General features: G+C 46.7%; 2 protein-coding genes across 3 annotated transcripts; one reads left to right on the top strand and one right to left on the bottom strand.

Annotated features, from left to right (window-relative positions):
- The first annotated feature begins 17 nt into the window (after positions 1-17).
- EXOSC1 (exosome component 1) lies at positions 18-13,180 on the top strand. Of its 2 annotated transcripts, XM_054435456.2 has the most exons (8): positions 18-80; positions 188-303; positions 2,716-2,790; positions 4,761-4,849; positions 7,335-7,368; positions 8,290-8,340; positions 8,769-8,853; positions 9,495-13,180. In XM_054435456.2, exons 1-8 carry the CDS (start codon positions 50-52, stop codon positions 9,599-9,601), a joined length of 588 nt encoding a protein of 195 aa, XP_054291431.2. In that variant the 5' UTR covers positions 18-49; the 3' UTR covers positions 9,602-13,180. The 2 variants fall into 2 exon arrangements, with proteins under 2 accessions (XP_054291431.2, XP_054291435.1); XM_054435460.2 differs by lacking the exon at positions 18-80 and having other exon boundaries at positions 241-303; positions 7,335-7,375.
- On the bottom strand, positions 12,560-19,938 carry PGAM1 (phosphoglycerate mutase 1). Its single transcript, XM_054435432.2, has 4 exons — positions 19,506-19,938; positions 15,335-15,609; positions 14,857-15,037; positions 12,560-13,645 (listed from the first exon to the last, which is right to left on the bottom strand). Exons 1-4 carry the CDS (start codon positions 19,642-19,644, stop codon positions 13,476-13,478), a joined length of 765 nt encoding a protein of 254 aa, XP_054291407.1. The 5' UTR covers positions 19,645-19,938; the 3' UTR covers positions 12,560-13,475.
- Positions 19,939-20,214: the final 276 nt, after the last annotated feature.

Here is a 20,214-nt window from a genome sequence, read left to right as displayed (position 1 = left end):
AATGAGAAATCGACTTCGTTTTCATCCGGGTTTTGGGACAGCGGCAATCATGGCGCCACCCGTGAGATACTGCATCCCCGGTAAGTAAGCGCTTCCCGTACAGAGTCCTGGATAGGGGCCGAAGCAAGAAGGCTAAACGGCCTACAGCTTCTGGGGGCCCGTGACAGATGCAGCATTTTTTCTGCAGGCGAACGTCTGTGTAACTTGGAGGAGGGCAGCCCAGGCAGCGGCACCTACACCCGCCACGGCTACATCTTTTCGTCGCTTGCCGGCTGTCTGATGAAGAGCAGCGAGAATGGCGCGGTAAAGGAAGCGGCATGCCATCTCCTCTCTGTTTTTCCCTTAGGCTGCCCTTGAGTTCCAGTCCTTGGGCATGGGCACTGCGGACGCGTCTTTAGTGCCTCAGTGGTACAATGTTGGTCTCTTAGTTTCTTCTAGCCGTATCGCCGCTGTGGTGCACTTAGCCACCACAACACACTAGTTGTGTTGATCTCGCTTGGTTGTGCTGCTGACCCTCGGGGAGGGAGGTTGGGACAAAAGCAGATGCGAACTCAGTATCCCATCCCAGCCCAGCTCAGCCCAGCAGTGAGTTGCATACTGTATGAATGTTGCTTACCTCTCTGACTTTATCTAGCGCCACTATCTCCACCTCACTGACGCAATCTAGTCATACTGTCTTTTCTGTTTTTAAAAGTTATAATCACAGTCTCTGCTTGCCCTTTAAAAACATTTTATAACATACTAGCTTCTTTCAGTGTCGGTAATGCGTCAAGCTTTCTCCTGCTACAGAGCCTTTGTAACATGCCATCTATCTGGAACGCTTCTATCTTCCTAGGCCTATTTAATTCCTACCTCTTTTAGATAGCTTCTCTACTATCACCTCGGAGAAGTCCTTCTGGACCCACCAATTGAGGAAAGGAGTTTTGTGGGGTGTTTTGTTTTTGTTTGTTTTGTTAAAGACTCACAAAAAACTCTGTTCCTTTTCTTCCAAGCACTGTGTCAGCATATGATGAGACACTCAGGTATATGTTTCCCACTAGACTTCTCCACTGCTTAAATCTAAGTCCGTGAAAGCAGGCCCTACCACCATACCATCAGTATCTAGCACAAGGCAGCTCCTCAATAAATGTTGAATGCGTGAGTAATACCTACCTTTCTAGTTTTAGAGATAGATCCAGGATTAGCTCAGGACCATATAAGCAATATTTGAAGGAGCACAATAGAAAGAGGATTCAGAATTAGAACAGTTAGGTTCTGGCTAACTTGATCTTGATTCTGCTTTGAGTAAGTAACTTAAGCTGTCTGATTCAAGGGGCTTTCTATTCAGTCATTGTTGGGAATGTTCTTAACAGTCCTGAGTTTGTTCGTTTCATAGATATCACTTGAGTATTTCCATGCTGACTTGGTTTCTGCTATCAAAGCACACAGACACAATTGTAAACAAATAAATGCTCAAATGAGCATATGGTTACATAGGTGGTGGCTGCTTTGAAAGAATATTACAGGGCACCTTGAAAACATGTAACAGGCAAACCCATCCTAGTCAGCAGAAGTGATACTTAAGCTGAATCATCTAAAGAGTAGGTAAGAGTCAGGTGGGTGGAGAGAGTGCAGTTCTGGCAGAAAGAACAGGTTGAAGAGAGATCTGAAAGTGGGAAGAATTTAGTAAGTTGGGGAAACTGAAAGAAGGCCAGGAGAGCTGAAGCATTGTGAGCAACGGAGAGATTGATAAAAGATGAGGCTCAAAATATCTGTCTTATACCAACAGCCAATACCATGCTCAAAGAGAAAACTCTGCAAGTATTCACTTAAAATAGAAGAAAACAAGCATAGCCGCTATTATGTAACATTTTTGTGGAAATTTCAGCTTGTGCAATAAAATAAGAAACAGAAAGAAGCAGTATAACTTTGGAGGAAAGAGTAAAATTGTTGGCCGGGCGCAGTGGCTCACACCTGTAATCCCAGCACTTTGGGAAGCCAAGGTGGGTGGATCACCGGAGGTCAGGAGTTCAAGACCAGCCTGGCCAACATGGTGAAACCCCATCTCTACTAAAAATACAAAAAATTACCTGAGCATGGTGACAGGCTTCTGTAATCCCAGCTACTCGGGAGGCTGAGGCAGGAGAATCACTTGAACCCAGGAGGTGGAGGTTGCAGTGAACCGAGATGGCACCCTTGCATTCCACCCTCGGCAAGAAGAGTGAAACTCCATCTCAAAAAAAAAAACAAAAAAAGTAACATTGTCAATGATTATAGGCAATATAGTTGTATACCAAGAAATTACGAGAGAATCACCAACAAACTTATTAGAAGTTTAGAGATTTACTACAAAAAAAAGTAGCTGGGCGTGGTGGCGGGTGCCTGTAGTCCCAGCTACTCGGAAGGCTGAGGCAGGAAAATGGCGTGAACCCGGGAGGCGGACCTTGCAGTGAGCCTAGATCGTGCCACTGCACTCCGGCCTGGGCGACAGAGCAAGACTCCGTCTCCAACAACAAAAGAAGAAGTTTAGAGATTTACGTCTTCTAGCAGCATTCTGTAGCCCCCTGGTCCTCCTATTTCCTAAAATTTCTAAGGCCTTCTGCTCTGGGCTATAAATGAATCCATACTCCAACTCTCACCTTTATACCAAGACATTCCTATATTACTCTCAAGCCACAAATGCCTTGACCCAAGTGTTAGCCAGGACATTTCAGTTTTTTGTTGTTCCCTCTGTAGCTTCCAGTGGTGTCTGTAGTGAGAGAAACAGAGTCCCAGTTACTGCCAGATGTGGGAGCTATTGTAACCTGTAAGGTAAGTTGGTCCTGACCTCCATGCTTAGAATGCCCATTCAATACTGAAATAATGACCATGCCAGAACTGCAGTGTCCAGTATGATAGCCACAAGCTACATAACTTTATTTCTGGCAGGGCACAGTGGCTCACACTGGTAATTCTAGCACTTTTAAGAGGCCGAGGCAGGAGGATTGCTTCAGCCCAGAGTTCAAGACCAGCTTGGGAAACATAGTGAAACCTCATCTCTACAAAAAGAATCAAAAATTGCCAGGCACAGTGGCTCATGCTTGTAATCCCAGCACTTTGGGAGGCCGAGGTGGGTAGATCACCTGTGGTCAGGAGTTCAAGACCAGCCTGGCCAATCATGGCCAACATGGTGAAACCCTGTCTCTACTAAAAATACAAAAATTAGCTAAGCGTGGTGGTGCATGCCTGTAATCCCAGCTACTCAGGAGGCTGAGGCAGGAGAAGTGCTTGAACCCGGGAGGCGGAGGTTGCAGTGAGCCTGCGTCACAGCAGTCCAGCCTGGGCAACAGAATGAGACTCCGTCTCAAAAAAAAAAAAAAAAAAAAGAAGAAGAAGAAAAAAAAATTAGCCAGGCATGGTAGCACGTGCCTGTGGTCCCAACTACTTGGAAGGGGTTGAGGCTGCAGTGAGCCATGATCACTCCAGCTTGGGTAACAGGGCAAGACTCTGTCTCTCAAGAAAAAAATAAAATTGATTTCCTTAGTCACATTAGCCACATTTCAAGTACTCAATAGCCAGTTGTGGCTAGTGGTTGCTATACTGGTCAGCACATGACTTTTCTGTCATCACAGAAAGTTTTACTGAACTGTGCTGGTTTACAGATTTCTAGGATAATAATCAAGGCAGCCAAGTTCAGGCATGCATAGTTCCTTCACTGAGCTGATTCCCTGAATACATAGTTTCTACCTGTGTCTGGGTAACAGGGATGCCAGAGGATGATTAGGAGGCCTATTTTTGAACATCTGAAGCTGAGTCCTTTTTCTGCAGAGAAGCAAAAGACTTTATTTTTTGCCATTCCTGGATTTTTTTTTTTTTTTTTTTTGAGACAGGGCCTTGCTCTGTCACCCAGGCTGGAGTGCAGTGGCACGATCTCGGCTCACTGCAGCCTCTGCCTCTTGGGTTCAAGCAGTTCTACTGCCTCTGCGTCCCGAGTAGCTGGGATTATAGGCATGTGCTGCCACACCTGGCTAAGTTTTGTATTTTTAGTACAGATGGGGTTTTACCATGTTGGCCAGGCTGGTCCCGAAATCCTGACCTCAAGTGATGCGCCCACCTCAGCCTCCCAAAGTGCTGGGATTACAGGCATGAGCCACCGTGTCCAGCCTCTTTTTTTTTTTTTTTTTTTTAATTGTTAGCCATCTATACTTTAAAAAGTCTATACCTCTGAAGGGCAAGTTGTGAAAAGATTTAAAAAAAAAAAAAAAAAAGACCGGCCGGGTGCAGTGGCTTACACCTGTAATCCTAGCACTTTGGGAGGCTGAAGCAGGTGAATCACCTGAGATCAGGAGTTCGAGACCAGCCTGACCAACATGGAGAAACCCTGTCTCTACTAAAAATACAAAATTAGCCAGGCATGGTGGTGCATGCCTGTAATCCCACCTATTCAGGAGGCTAAGGCAGGAGAATTATTTGAACCCAGTAGGCAGAGGTTGCTGTGAACCGAGATCGCGCCATTGTACTCCAGCCTGGGCAACAAGAATGAAACTCCGTCTCAAAAAAAAAAAAAAAAAAAAAACCATACCATCTTTGTTTCCCATAGTAACTCTATCAGGTGGCCAGAGTGGCTCTTATTCCTCTTTACATGTGTCACTTACGCAGAGAGAAGTAGGAGTTAACTTGTCTTAAATTCTCTACTTAGTAGGGTTGCTTGCACTGAAGTCCTAGTAATCCCTAGTTTATTGCTGCCTCCTTGAGCTGACAACTGCTTATACTCTGATGCTGATCTTTTCTCTATTCCACAGGTCTCTAGCATCAATTCACGCTTTGCCAAAGTACACATCCTGTATGTGGGGTCCATGCCACTTAAGAACTCTTTTCGAGGAACTATCCGGTAAGAAGTATCCTTGTCACATATACCTTAGCAACTGGAATAAGATTAGGATAGACTAGGACACCAGAATTTTGAGCAACAGTTACAATTCCTATTTTTCTCTTACCCATTTTTCTTTCTTCTTTGTGCTTTGATTCTCCCCTAGTAGTATCCAAAAAATACATGGATGATCTAGGACAAAAGGAAAATATTAACGAGAGAGGGTTTAAAAGTAAAGCAAAGGCTGGGCACAGTGGCTCACGCCTGTTATCCTAGCACTTTGAGAAGCTGAGGCGGGTGGATCTCTTGAGATCAGGAGTTTGAGACCAGCCTAGCCAACATGGTGAAACCCCGTCTCTGTAAAAAATACAAAAATTAGCCGGGCACAGTGGCTCATACCTGTCCTCCTAGCACTTTGGGAGGCCGAGGTGGGCGGATCACAAAGTCAGGGGTTTGAGACCAGCTTGGCCAGTATGGTGAAACCCTCTCTCTACTAAAAACACAAAAACTAGCTGGACATGGCGTGCGCCTGTAATCCCAGCTGCTCAGGAGGCTGAAGCCGAAGAATCGCTTGAACCCGGGAGGCAGAGGTTGCAGTAAGCCAAGATTGCACCACTGCACTCCAGCCTGGGGGACAGAGCAAGACTCCGTCTCTAAAAAAAAAAAAAAAAAAAATTAGCTTGGGCATGGTGGTGCGTGCCTGTAGTCCCAGCTGCTTGTGGAGCTGAAGCAGGAAGATCGCTTGAACCTAGGAGGCAGAGGTTGCAGTGAGCTGAGATTGCACCACTGCACTCCAGCCTGGGCGACAGAGTGAGACCCTGTCTCAAAAAAAAAATAAATTAAAAGTAAAGCAAAAAGAATTGAGTGAAGCTGAAGTTTAGCAGTGTCGGGATGACTCAAACCAAAGTAGAAGGCAGGCCGGGCATGGTGGCTCATGCCTGTAATCCCAGCACTTTGGGAGGCCGAGGCGGGCGGATCACCTGAGGTCGGGAGTTCGAGACCAGCCTGACCAACATGGATAAACACCGTCTCTACTCAAAATACAAAATTAGCTGGGCGTGGTGGCACATGCCTATAATCCCAGCTACTAGGGAGGCTGAGGCAGGAGAATCACTTGAACCTGGGAGGCGGAGGTTGCGGTGAGCCGAGATCATGCCATTGCACTCCAGCCTGAGCAACAAGAGCAAAACTCCGTCTCAAAAAAAAAAAAAACAAAGTAGAAGGCATTTTAGGAAGCACTTTTTTTAAAATTTAATATAGATTGAACTCAGAGGTTATAAAACATTGAAAAGATTTGTGGGTGAGATGATGATTTCGTGTGGCTTCCTTGAGAAGGGACAAACATTTCTTGCCAGGCAGATAGTCTAACTTTTGAGGCCCTTTCCAGCCTCAGGATTTGATGTGGTTCTGTAGCGCAGCAGTCCCCAACCTTTTTGGCACCAGGGACCAGTTTCTTGGAAGACAGTTTTTCCACAGACCATGGAGGTGGTGGATGCAGAATGATTCGAGTGCATTACATTTATGGTGCACTTTATTTCTATTATTATTACACTGTAATATATAATGAAATAATTACACAACTCACCATAATATAGAATCAGCGGGAGCCCTGAGTTTGTTTCCCTGCAATTCGATGATCCCATCTGGGGGTGATGGGAGACAGTGACAGATCATCAGGCATTAGATTCTCATAAGGAGTGGACAACCTAGCTCCCTCATATGTGCAGTTCACAATAGGGTTCATACTCCTATGAGAATCTAATGCCCACTTCGATCTGACAGGAGGCGGAGCTCAGGCAGTAATGTATGCGATTGGGAAGCAGCTGTAAATACAGATGAAGCTTGCCTGCCACTCACTTCCTTCTGTGCAGCCCGGTTCCTAACAGGCCACCGGAAGTTGGGGAATCTTGCTATAGTGCTTCTGTTCAAGCCCTGAGGCAATGAAACTCCTTATCCTTTCTTGCCAAATCTGATCTGCCTTTATCTAATCGGAGGTATTGATACTGCTGCTCCATGTGGTCTGAGGATGCTTCTCCACCCTGCTCCTCTGGGTAGCAGCTGTGTCCCATTTACGACTTGTTCTGTCTGTTATTGTAGCTCTTTATTTACTAGGAATCTACAGAATAATTCTGTCTCACAGGCTGGGCAAGGTGATTCATGCCTGTAATCCCAGCACTTTGGGAAGCTGAGGCGGGTGGATCACCTGAGGTCAGGAGTTCAAGACCAGCCTGGCCAACATGGTGAAACCCCATCTCTACTAAAAATACAAAAAACTAGCTGGGCATGGCGGACATGCCTGTAATTCCAGCTGCTTGAGAGGTTGAGGCACGAGAATTGCTTGAACCCAGGAGGCAGAGTTTGCAGTGAGCAAGATTGCGCCACTGTACTCCAGCCTGGGTGACAGAGGGAGACTCCGTCTCAAAAAAAAAAAAAAAAAAAAAAAAAAAAAAAAAAAAAACTTCTTTCTCACAGATAATTAATCTTTCTGTTAATTCTTTTTTTATAGCAAGGAAGATGTCCGAGCAACTGAAAAAGACAAGGTTGTTGGTTGGTTCTTTTTTTTTAATGGCTTTACGAATCTCAATCCCTTAAAAGTATTATCTCAGGCCAGGCATGGTTGCACACACCCGTAATCCCAGTACTTTGGGAGGCTGAGGCGGGAGGATCACTTGAGTCCAGGACTTCAAGACCAGCTCTGGCAACATAGCGAGACCCTGTCTCTACAAAAATTTTAAAAATTAAAAATTAGCTGGGCATGGTGGCTCATGCCTGTAGTCCCAGCTGCTTGAGAGGATGTGGCTGGAGGATTGCTTGAGCCCAGGGGTTTGAGATTAAGTGGTGGCACGCACCTGTAGTCCTAGCTACTTGGGAGGCTGAGGCAGGAGGATCCCTTGGTCCAGCAGTCCAAGGCTGCAGTGAGCTACCATTGCATCACTGCACTCCAGCCTGGGTGACACAGTGGGATCCCACCTCTTAAAAAAAACAAAAAAGGGCCGCGTGTGGTGGATCACACCTGTAATCCCAGCTCTTTGGGAGGCCAAGGCGGGTGCATCACAAGGTCAGGAGTTCAAGACCAGCCTGACCAACGTGGTGAAACCCCGTCTCTACTAAAAATACAAAAACTAGCCAGTGTCGTGCCACGCGCCTATAATCCCAGCTACTCAGGAGGCTGAGGCAGGAGAATCGCTTGAACCCAGGAGGCAGAGGTTGCAGTGAGCCGAGATCGCACCACTGCACTCCAGTGTGGGTGACAGAGCGAGACTCCATCTCAAAAAAAAAAAAAATTTCATTTGTATGATAATACTATAGAAGCAATTAAAAGTTGTTGACTTGACATGAGTAATGATGATTTCTACTCTCCAGGATTAGAAAGTAGATGATTGGCTTTACCAGAAGGGTTCACAGTTTCATACAGACCCAGTCTAGAGCTTTCACTTAACATTCCTGTTCTTTCTTTACAGGTTGAAATTTATAAGAGTTTCCGCCCAGGTGACATTGTCTTGGCCAAAGTGGTATCCTTTATTCCCAGCAGACTTCTGGTCCTTTGTCAAAAGAAGTGAAGGAGGCCGGGTGTGGTGGCTCATGCCTGTAATCCCAGCACTTTCGGAGGCCAGGGTGGGTGGATCACCTGAGGTCAGGAGTTCGAGACCAGCCTGGCCAACATGGTGAAACCCTGTCTCTACTAAAAATACAAAACTTAGCTGGGCGTGGTGGCGCATGCCTGTAATCCCAGCTATTCGGGAAGCTGAGGCAGGAGAACGGCTTGAACCCGTGAGGCAGAGGTTGCAGTGAGCTGAGATCACGCCACCGCACTCCAGCCTGGGTAACAGAGCAAGACTCCGTCTCAAAAAAAAAAAAGAAGTAGAAGAACAACTCGGGTGGCTAAGGTGGGGGAAGACTTCTAACTCCTCATTTTCCTTCACCAGTGTTATGTGACTAGATCTCCTTAGGTGACACACAGTCCAACTACCTGCTAACCACTGCCGAGAATGAGCTGGGAGTGGTGGTAGCCCACAGTGAGTCAGGTGAGATGGCCTTGTTTCCACATCCTTAGTTTCCCTGGAGCTATGGTTTGGGATTAATCCATTGTTTTTCCTGGTTTCCCTTATCTGGGAAGCAGTATGGCTATAGATATTTCCTTCTGAGATTAGAATGATTATTTTTTTCTTTTTTGCTTGGTGCTGGTGGTGGTGGTTGTTTGAGACAGGGTCTCACTCTGTCGAGGAGGCTGGAGTGCAGTGGTGCCATCTCCACTCACCACAGCCTCCACCTCCTGGGTTCAAGCAATTCTCGTCACCCAAGTAGCTGGGATTACAGACACACGCCACCACACCTAGCTAATTTTTGTATTTTTAGTAGAGACGGGGTTTCGCCATGTTGGCCAGGCTGGTCTCAAACTCCTGGCCTCAAATGATCTGCCCGCCTTGGCCTCCCAAAGTGCTGGGACTATAGGTGTGAGCCACCACACCCGGCCTGATTCTCCTTATATAAATCCAAGGAAACAGGGGACTCACTTCATAAGTCAGTAGAATGAACAAAGTTTTTTCTTTATGAGTTGAGGTTCAGTAGGAAGCTTGGTGGCACTTCAGCTTCATACCCAGCATAAAAGAGGAGTCTCAGGCAAATCTTTGGGGTCTGGGCTCCACCACCAGCTTTTCCCTTCCAGGTATCCAGATGGTTCCCATCAGCTGGTGTGAGATGCAGTGCCCTAAGACCCACACTAAAGAATTCCGGAAAGTAGCCCGAGTACAACCCGAATTCTTGCAGACCTAAGAAGCCACTTTTTACCCCATGGAAGGGGGTAAGCTGTTCCTGAGTATAACACCAAGATGCTGCTGTCTTTATTCAAACACCTGGGGTGGGCCAACAGCCACTTCCAGAAAAATCTGCCAGTTTACGCTGTAAATGGAACATGTTTCTGTGAACCTATCAGTGGATTTCATTCTCTTGAGTAATAAATCTTATCTTTTCAAGGCACCAACAAACAAAACTGTGATATTGGAAATAGCCTATCCCTCCTGATAGTCCTTATAAATACATATTTTTTGCTATGATAAAACTTTTTTACTAAAAGGATGTTATAGTTTCTGTTGTCTTAAGCAGAGAAAGACTCTAAATGGTGTCAGGACATTTCAGTACTTCTGCTTATTGAGTACTTACTGTGCTGGGCACTGAGTCAAGTGCTTTACATACGTCCCCTTCATTTAGGTACATTATGGTTTAATGAAAATTTGAGGACACATGTGGTGATACAGATAGCATGTGAGGCGGGCATGGTGGCTCATGCTTGTAAATCCTAGCACTTTGGGAGGCCAAGTTGGGTTGAAGTCAGGAGTTGGAGACCAGCCTGGCCAACATGGTGAAACCCCATCTCTACTAAAAATACAAAAATTAGCCGGGCATGGTGGCACATGCCTGTAATCCCAACTACTCAGGAAGCTGAGGCAGGAAGATCGCTTGAACCCTGGAGGCGGAGGTTGTAGTGAGCCAAGATTGCACCACTGCACTCCAGCCTGGACAACAGAGCGAGACTCTGTCTCAAAATAAATAAATAAATAACATGTCTAAAAGTATTTGATACACATTACTGATATAGTGGGTACTCCAGGAAATGTTAAATCTGAATTGAAAAGTGGGACAGAGTACTGTCATATGAGGTGGCCAGGAAAGGATTAGTGACGTGAGATCAAAATAAATTAAAGAACGTAAAAGTTAAGTGAAGATATTCAAGGCAGAGAGACAAGCCCAGGCTAAGTGCAGAAGCAGAAATGAAGGCATAAGTTTGGGGATGAGGAAGGGATGAAAGTTAAGCATGGAGAGGGTTGCCGACGAAATATGAGTCTGAGATGTCACTTCTTGAGATGTTATTCAGGAAGCCTGTGTCTTCAGTATTTAGTGACCGTGCATAATGTTAGCTTTAGAATCAGCCCACCTCAGTTTCTGTCTTCTATTTCCTAACCTTGAATGTTAGGGTTTCTATAATTGAAAATTTTACTGAGATTGAGATCATTGTAGATCCACATCCAGGTTTTTTTTTTTTTGTTTTTTTGTTTTGAGACAGAGTCTCGCTTGTCACCTAGGCTGGAGTGCAGTGGCGCGATCTCAACTCACTGCAGCCTCCACCTTCCCAGTAGCTGGGACTACAGGCATGCGCCACCACGCCCAGCTAACCTTTGGTAGAGATGAGGTTTCACCATGTCGGCCAGGCTGGTCTTGAACTCCTGACCTCAGGTGATCCGCCTGCCTTGGCCTCCCAAAGTGCTGGCCTCCCAAAGTGCTGGGCTTATAGGCATCAGCCACCATGCCTGGCCTTGGGTTTTTTGTTTTATTTTGTACATGCAATTTTTAAAGAGACAGGGCCTCAAAATGTCACCCAGGATGGAGTGCAGTGGTGCAGTCATAGCTCACTGTAGACTCAAACTCCTGGGCTCAGGTGATTCCCCCACATCAGTCCCCTGAGTAGCTGGGACTACAGGCACGTACCACCATGCCTGACTAATTTTGCTTGTAGAGACTAGGTCTTGCTGTGTTGCCCGGGCCAGTCTCAAATTCCTGACCTCAAGTGATCCTCCTTCCTCAGCCTCCCAAAGTGCTGGGATTACAGGTGTGTATCACTGTGCTGGCCAAAATTACCAACTTCTGATCTAGAATTCTGCACAGGTTAGGAAAATAACATCCCACCAGGCTCTTGGAGACTGAAATTACTCAAAGTTATTGTGTAGGTCAAATGAAAATCTAAACTTGAAAAGCAAGATGCTTGAAAGTATTTAAATCTTTGGGTAAGAACTTTCATTTGCTTGCACTAGTAATATCCATCCCAGCCCCAGTACCAAGTGGTGTGATATTTGGTGCTTTTTACATGTTTCTTTGGGCCTGTTTCCTCTTCTCTAAACAGGAGTTACCAGCCCTTTCATGAGTTAAGATTAGAGCTAACATATGTAATATCCCTCATCCAGTGGGCGGCACAGAGGAACTTCATTAGGAGCTCAACAGATGGAGGGTGTTACTTGCTCCTACCAGAAGGGAAAGGGAATGTTCTTTCTCCAGCTTTATGGGATTTCTTGTATTCCAGTGATCTTTTCAAAGGAGAAGGCAGTTGTGTTTATAATGAAATTATACTCCTTTCCACTGCACTAAGTCACTTTTTGAGATCATCTTTACTATAAGTTTACAAGTTGGTAACAATAAACAGTTAAAAAAAAAAAATTCTGAGGCCGGCAACTTGGCAAAACCCCGTCTCTACAGAAATTAAGCCCGCATGGTGGCACATGCCTGTGGTCCCAGCTACTCAGGAGGCTGAGGCGGGAGGCTTGCTTGAACCCAGGAGGGGGAGGCTGCAGTGAGCTGAGATCATGCCACTGCACTCAAGCCTGGGCGACAGAGCGAGGCTGTCTCAGGAAAAAAAAAAAAAAAAAAAAAAGCAGACTTTACTTACTCTAAAGAGGATACAATGGAGTTCAGAATGTGACTTTCCAGTCAGGGGAGCACCAAGCAAGAGCTGCAGGGGGCAACATGAATGGAGGGCTTGGCCAGGAGGGCCTCCCACCGCCACCTCAGCTCACCAGGCTGACGTGAAAACCCCAGGGAGATGCGTCATTTTTTGACCAACCATGTAAAGTTGTGACTGGATGTCCTAAACAAACTGCCACACAAGGACTAGGGCAGTGAGAGACATTTAAAGTTAAATGCTAAGGTTTCCTCAGATAAGGTCTTCCACATCACACAAGAAGCTATTGCACATCACTCCTTTATTATACTGATATGGAAAAAGGATTTAGTAGTTATGCTCAGATGAACACTGGACCCATCCATGTGGCAGGGTCAAGCAACTAGAACATGATTCAGAAATCAGTGAAAGACACACTTGGACAGGACCAAGAGGCATTTCACTGCCATGAAACAAGGAAGGAAGGGATTCTAATACACACACCAGGAAGCACTCCTGCCCCTCAGAGGTCAAGGAGCTGATCCTATATTGGTATGAGGAATGGCTTATTTTCTGATGACCACATGTGGGACTATTTCAACCGCCACAAGAAACCCCAGAAGGGTTATTGTTTTGTATTATTTATATATACTATACTTTTTTAATAAAAGTAAATTAACACATAACGAAATTCAGGATTGATCCCAACCTACAGCCAGATCCTCTGGGGTCTGGGAGGAAATAGTTGTCACATCACCATGCAGGTTACATTCATCTTCCACTGGAATGACTAGAGCCCCCAGGCAGTGGCCTGACTGCAGAAGAGCAGAGGACAGACTCCGCTCATGGGGACAGACAGGCTCTGTTGCTCCTCCTCATTGGTCATGGCTTAGCATGGTTCCTCCCCAAAGTCCTTAGTAAACAAAGCACTCGCAAAAACCCAAGTCACTACTTTTAAACTCTGTTGGCTAAGGGGAGCTTTTCCACAGCTTAGACTGAGAACCTGTGCTCTAGAACTGCTATTCTGACTAGATTGTATGAAGGGAGTGGGTGCAGGCGACAAAATGGCTAAAATGAAAATGGGAGCCACTGGTCCCCATCTGCGGCTACAACTCAAGATGTCTACAGATGTGGTCGGTGTGACATGTGCAGGTGGGAGGGGCAGAGGGACAAGATGGGCAGGGAGGGTGCTCCTGGGGACAGTATCCTCCCCGCCAGCCTTCACTTCTTGGCCTTGCCCTGGGCAGCCACAGCTTCCATGGCTTTGCGCACCGTCTCTTCATCCCCCAGAAACTGCATGGGCTTGATAGGCTTCAAGTTCTTGTCCAATTCATAGACAATGGGAATACCAGTCGGCAGGTTCAGCTCCATGATAGCCTCTTCAGAGAGACCTGAAAACACCCACCATCATCAGCCACACAAGACAAATCCACATCACCCCTCCAGGTTTACTTTGTCCTCCAGGTGACAAAGGACTTTGACAGAAATTAAAATAAGACACCCTTTCTGATCTTTATAGTAGTTCTGAACCCAGGAAATGGCCCCCACCATACTTATTTCTCAGCCATTAAACTGAAAAGCAAGAAAACGTATACAAGATAGACCACCAACAAACTACAGCAAGGTATATGGCCAGATATCTCTACCGAAGTGGGATCTAGAAGCCCACAGTGAAGCAAGACTGTACACATCTCAAATACCCTATACAGTCCATCCAACCAAAAATCAGCACACGTGGGCCTCTAGGCCCTCGGGGATGAAGATGCAAATTGAGATTCATGTGTAAAGTTGTGCCTGGTTGTTACTAAGGAGAATTTTTTCTTCTATATATATATTTGTTTTCCTTTTTTTTTTTTAAGAGACAAGGTCTTACTCTCTCACCCAAGCTAGAATGTAGTGGCACAATCACTATAACCTCAAACTGCTGGGCTCAAGCAATCTCCCGCCTCAGCCTCCTGAGTAGCTGGGACTACAGGTGAGCATCACCACATCAAGCTAATTTTTCATTTTTCTTTTGTACAGACAAGGTCTTGCTTTGTTGCTCAGGCTGGTTTTGAACTTCTGGCCTCCCAAGGTGCTGATAGTACAGGCATGAACCACTGTGCTTGGCCTTTTAAAATTTTGTAGAGATGCAGTCTTACTATGTTGCCCAGGCTGTCTCAAACTCCTGGTCTCAAGTGGTCCTCCTGCCTTGGCCTCCCAAAGTGTTCCAATTACAGGCATGAGCCACTGTGCTTGGCCAGCTAAGGAGGATTTTCACTAGCAGTTTCATTTGACAATACCAATCTAGAGGTGAGCTTCTCAATCTTTAATGTGTATCCAAATCACCTGGGGAATAGATGCCAATTCTGAAACAGGTCTGGAGTGAGACCTGACGTTCTGCTTGTATAACAAGCTCCCAGGGGGTCCGGCTGTCACTATTCTGCAGATCACATTTTGAGAAACAAGGGTTGAGGCTGTTTTTTCACTAGAAGTCAATCTAGACGATCTCTAAAGCTGTTAACATGTCCAGCCCTTTCCTAGACTCCTTTTCACCAAGTCCCTGATTTGTGGCAGTTCTGCTTTACCTTCCTTGAGGGCGCCTCTGAAAAAACATACATACCCTCCAGATGCTTGACAATGCCCCGGAGGCTGTTGCCATGGGCTGCAATCAGTACACGTTTCCCCTCCTTGATCTGGGGAACTATTTCTTCATTCCAGAAGGGCAGAGCTCTGGCAATAGTATCCTTCAGACTCTCACAGGAGGGTAGCTGATCTTCTGTGAGGTCTGCATACCTGCGATCCTAAGCAATAAAGAATCCAAGTTCACCACTTATTAACAGTTACATCTGTTAAAAGACTTCATGATGTATCGATTTCGGCCCATTCACATTCACAGGGTTTTATAAAATCTGACTATGGAAACACAAGGAGATAGTAAACTATCAACCATATCTTCTAGTAAGTGAAGGTCATTCATTGGAGAAGGAAGGATTACAATTAACTATTTTATCATGAATTATAAGTTCAGTGAAATTAGGCAGACACTACTAAAAGCCCCTGATCCTGGGCGGAGTGACCAAACCTCTGTTTGTCCATACCTTACTGATGTTGCTGTAGAAAGGATGGTCGGGCTCCATCGGAGGTGGTGGGACATCATAGGAGCGCCTCCAGATCTTCACCTGGGCCTCACCATGCTTTGCAGCAGTTTCTGCTTTATTGAGACCGGTTAGACCCCCATAGTGCCGCTCATTGAGGCGCCAAGTCCTCACCACTGGCAGCCACATCTGATCAATGGCATCTAGCACTGTCCAGAGGGTCCGGATCGCTCTCTTCTGCACTGAGGTGAAGCAGATGTCAAACTCATAGCCAGCATCTGGAAATCAGAAGTTCAAAGTGATAAGCTAACCAGGTCTACTCTGAGCCAAAATGTTCTTCCATATCAATCTCCTGTACAAGTAGTCCAAATGACAATATTTGGCCAAAAAAGAAAATATTTGGCCAACTGTTTTGTTTATCCTTGCAATCTATCCAAGGTCACAGCTATTATGTAAGAGATTAAAACCCATGCTGTGGGACTCCAGAATCCAACTTTTCACCACCATCTCTAGCTATCCCCATTTTCCTAACTCCCAAGGATCCTGATGTTTGTATTTCAGTTAGAATTGTCACTTTTTCCTTTTTCTTTTGAGACAGAGTCTCACTCTGTCACCCAGGCTGGAGTGCAGTGGCATGGTCTCGGCTCACTGCAACCTCTGCCTCCCGGGTTCAAGCAATTCTTCTCCTCAGCCTCCCAAGTAAGCTGAGATTACAGGCGCACGCCACCATATCCAGCTAATTTTTGTATTTTTAGTAGAGACAAGGTTTCACCATGTTGCCCAGACTGGGAATTGTCACTTATAATAGATATTTTACTAGAACTCTGATGTAAGAAAATTAGGATTTAAATCCCAATCAGGACACAGGAAGAGCTCTTCCTGTACTGATAAAACTTCAGTTTGTTGTATGAAATTGTATTTTGTTTTTGTATTTGTTTGCAATTGTATTTGTCCATTGTATGAAATTGTATTCACTATGGAGTATGGAAATCACATCACAAACTCTAATCCATGGTTTCTCTCTACTGTAGTCACAAAGTTCCAGCCTAATCCCAAGTACCCTCAGAGTATACCTACTTAAATGTTAAACCAAGTTTAGGAGAAGCCACTCACTAAAGACCCAGTGCTGTGCACTACTGATTCATCAATGAATCTGTCTTCCATACACAGTAGTTATTGTGCCAAGAGTTATGTTGGCCCAATGAATAGGTTACAAGAAATTAGTCTTGGCCCGGCACGGTGGCTCACGTCTGTAATCCCAGCACTTTGGGAGGCCAAGGCAGGCAGATCACAAGGTCAGGAGATTGAGACCATCATGGCTAACATGGTGAAACCCCGTCTCTACTAAAAATACAAAAAAATTAGCCGAGCGTAGTGGTGGGCGCCTGTAATCCCAGCTACTCAGGAGGCTTGAGGCAGGAGAATGGCGTGAATCTGGGAGGCGGAGCTTGCAGTGAGCTGAGATCGCGCCACTGCACTCCAGCCTGGGCAACAGAGCGAGACTCTGTCGCATGCAAAAAAAAAGGAAATCAGTCTTATTGATTTTGTTTCATTAAAGATTATTCACCCTCCCACCATAATGGGGAGATGGCCCTTTCCTTGATGACCAAGAAAACATTCCTGTTTTTCTCCATTAGGCTAGAAGGCCCTCTTAGAAATTCAGCACACACTTGCCTGGATATTGCTTCATATTGGGGTTAGCAACAGTAATTAATAAAACATGAAGTGAATTTTCCTGCCAGTCATTCAAATGAGAATGAGGCCAAGAAGCACTCATTCTTACTGAGTGAGGGCTGGGGAGAATTAATCACCAGGAAAACTCACACCACCCGCAAGAGAAAAAACAGGTCTCATCACTGAGCCGCCAGACAAGTCCTAGTACACTCACTTACTGTCACCTTCATAACTGTAAGGAAAGGAATGGCTCCCCAACAAAAGGCTGAGTCACCCGGAAGTGAATACGCACAGTGCAAGCCTCAGCCCCCATGCTGGAGAGCTTCAGGCTGTTTCACTGCAATTATTTCCACTTGCAATGAGGCGGCTCACTTTGGACACATAAATAGGTCCTCAAGGAGAAAAGAAGTTCCGCGGAGGACTCTTAACAGAGAACCTCAAGGATCAGAGCATAAAGCCTCTTCCTTTAACTTGCCCATCAAACTAAAACATAGCCTAGGGGCACTCACAGGGGTAGGAGTGGACAGTATGGCGTGGACTCCATCCTCCCCCAGGCCATCCCTCTCTTAGCAGTAAGGATGCATGGGGAAACTCTCAGTTCTCACTAGCTTTCTCCAGAAATCAGATTCAAGACTGTACAAACCCTATCACTGAGGAATTATTTATATATATGCATTCGACCTTTTAAACTGTTAAAACTTTTAATTTTCTATACTGTTAAATTTTTAGTTTAATGCTAACATTTATTTTAAAACTGAAATAGGATCTGTTATTTTACGGAGATTACAAGTTTAACTATTTTATTAGTCTCAAATAGAGACAACATGGTTTAACGTGGACTAGTCATTGGGAAACCACCATGGACTGATACAGTTCTTCCTGCCACAGAGCTAAAGAAAATGGCCTCCTTTACCAGCACTTTCCATTTCCCAGCCTCTCCTAAAAGATGAGGTCACACCAGGCCATCTCAAACATTCACTCCTCTGCCCACCCCACCCCGCAGAGGTTTACATTTCCCAGACTGTCCCGCGTTTTGCTTCATTTGAGAAGGATGGTACAGTGAAGGCAAGAAGCTAGGAGAGCAATCTGAGGCCAAATACCTGTGCCTCATCAATGACCCTTGTGAATGGCTGCTTCTTTGTCCAGAGGTTAGAAGGGAGCAAAGGAGGATCTGCCCCTATCATCAGTGGAAGCACCTCTTCAGTCCAGGGATTCTTGGCCGTGCCGGCAGCAGGGAATGCTTCCTTATTAGCATTCCAACACCACAAAGAGCAGACTGGGGCGGGAGCAAGCCTGGATAGGCAAGCATTACCTCACAGCCACTTCCACCTTTGCCCAGCGTCCTTAGCCAAAAGCGTACCAGTTCCTCACACCTACCTGTTACTTCACCCAGAACTAGGGCGAGGACACTGGACTAGGAATAAGATATGACCTTGGACAAGTCATCTTTCCAAATCCTCACTTTTCCCAACTACAGAGGAGCCTTGGAAGGATGAGGAGGATAAAATCTTATCTACTTTATTGGGTAGAAGGAGCAACTCAAATCATTCATTCACTCAGTTACATCTACAGATGCGTTTTGGAAATACTATTTGTGGAATGCTACTGAACAGCAAAGACCTACACAACCACGCGGATTTCTTGGTGTCCTGAGGCTTGTTAGGCACCCCCAGGGACTCCACCTACTGCTGGGGACGAGGCTGTGTGGCCTGTCGATTCGCTAGGATCCGTAGCCGCCTCTTGAGAGGCCTTGGTTACAGCTGCTTTAAGGCACAAGGCATCCTCCAGGAGCACCAGACTGTACCAACCGCTTCTGGCGCTAAGGGAACCTGAAAAAGACCTGGCCGCCACAAATGGTTCCATTAGGGCAAACTGTCCACGACTTATTTTTATTTATTTTTTTTTTTTTTCTGAGACAGAGTTTCGCTCTTGTTGCCCAGGCTGCAGTGCAATGGCGCGATCTCGGCTCATTGCAACCTCCGCCTCCCGGGTTCAAGCGATTCTCCTGCCTCAGCCTCCCGAGTAGCTGGGATTACAGGCGTGCGCCACCACGCCCCGCTAATTTTGTATTTTCAATAGAGACGGGGTTTCACCATGTTGATAAGGCTGGTCTCAAACATCCTGACCGCAAGTGATCCATCCGCCTCAGCCTCCCAACATGCTGGGATTACAGGCGTGAGCCACCACGCCCGGCCTGTCCCCGACATATTAAATGTTCAGACTAGAAAAGGAAAACTGCGAAGTGGTGTTGTGGGGAGCGCAAAGGGCTGCGGGGCGACCGCCCTGGGCCCTCCCCCCGGCACAGCCCCTCATGCTCCACGGCGTGACCTTGAACAAGTCGACTCTATCCTCCGCACTCATCTTCTCAACTACACACTAAACTGTTAAGAGACATGCTGCCCAAGGTGCCGGCCCTCTCCGGGAGGGCGCAGACGCCAGCCAGGCGGCCTCCGAGGCCGGACACCTGGCCCTTCGCAGCCCCCACCCGGCCCCTCCGCACCTCGTAGCGCCTGCCCGCCGCGCTTCGCCTCCTCGTGGCCCGCCGGGCTCAGGTCGGCGTCGTACCAGCCGCTGAAGCGGTTCTCCAGGTTCCATGCGCTCTCGCCGTGCCGGATCAGCACCAGTTTGTAGGCGGCCATGGCTGCGGGCTGGGGATGCGGCACCGACTGAGGTTAGCAGATTCCGGAGTAGCAGCCCGCCCCCTCGGCCGCGCCTGCGCGCTCACGCCGCACAGAACGGCTCCCGCGCAAGTTCTCGCCCAAATCTTTCCACTCGCTCCGGGCTGCTCTCCGCCCTCCAGGTGTGCGCATGCGCCGCATCCTGGCGCTGCGGCCCCCCGACGGGAGGGGGCGCGCTACAGCACGGCAGAGCGCATGCGTCCTGCCTCTCCAGCCCCGCGTCGGCCGCTGCAGTCACGGAGCGCACGTAAGCACGCGGAGGGCGGAGGGTTCTAGGGGCGGCCCCAGTTCGCTGGCTGCCGCGCTTCCCCGAAGCAGCTCGGCCAGATTAAGTGGCTTTTATCACTGGAACCGCTTCCATCCCCACGCAGAGATTGATTCACAGACCTGTGTTCGAGTTTTCACTCGTACATTCTACTTGCTTTGTATCTTTGGGCAGGTCGGGAAACCTCTCAGCCTCATCTGTAAAATGTGATCATAAATACTTACCGGGTACCTGGAAGTGCTCGATAAATAGTAGTTTTTACTATT

Source organism: Pongo pygmaeus, chromosome 8, assembly GCF_028885625.2.
Source record: "Pongo pygmaeus isolate AG05252 chromosome 8, NHGRI_mPonPyg2-v2.0_pri, whole genome shotgun sequence".
Lineage (NCBI taxonomy): Eukaryota > Metazoa > Chordata > Mammalia > Primates > Hominidae > Pongo > Pongo pygmaeus.
The sequence above is the reverse complement of the archived record's forward strand: the minus strand, read 5'-3'. Positions and strand labels throughout refer to the sequence as shown.

Bases quoted from the DNA above. Each gene is read 5' to 3' on its own strand.
- EXOSC1 (XM_054435456.2), top strand. From the start codon at position 50: ATGGCGCCACCCGTGAGATACTGCATCCCCG. The intron at 2,791-4,760 runs GTAAGTTGGTCC...TCTATTCCACAG, and splicing joins GAGCTATTGTAACCTGTAAG to GTCTCTAGCATCAATTCACG. The intron at 8,341-8,768 runs GTATCCTTTATT...TTATGTGACTAG, and splicing joins ACATTGTCTTGGCCAAAGTG to ATCTCCTTAGGTGACACACA.
- PGAM1 (XM_054435432.2), bottom strand. From the start codon at position 19,644: ATGGCCGCCTACAAACTGGTGCTGATCCGGCACGGCGAGAGCGCATGG. The intron at 15,610-19,505 runs GTGCGGAGGGGC...TCTGATTTCCAG, and splicing joins CGGCGGGCAGGCGCTACGAG to ATGCTGGCTATGAGTTTGAC. The intron at 15,038-15,334 runs GTATGGACAAAC...TTTATTGCTTAG, and splicing joins TCTACAGCAACATCAGTAAG to GATCGCAGGTATGCAGACCT.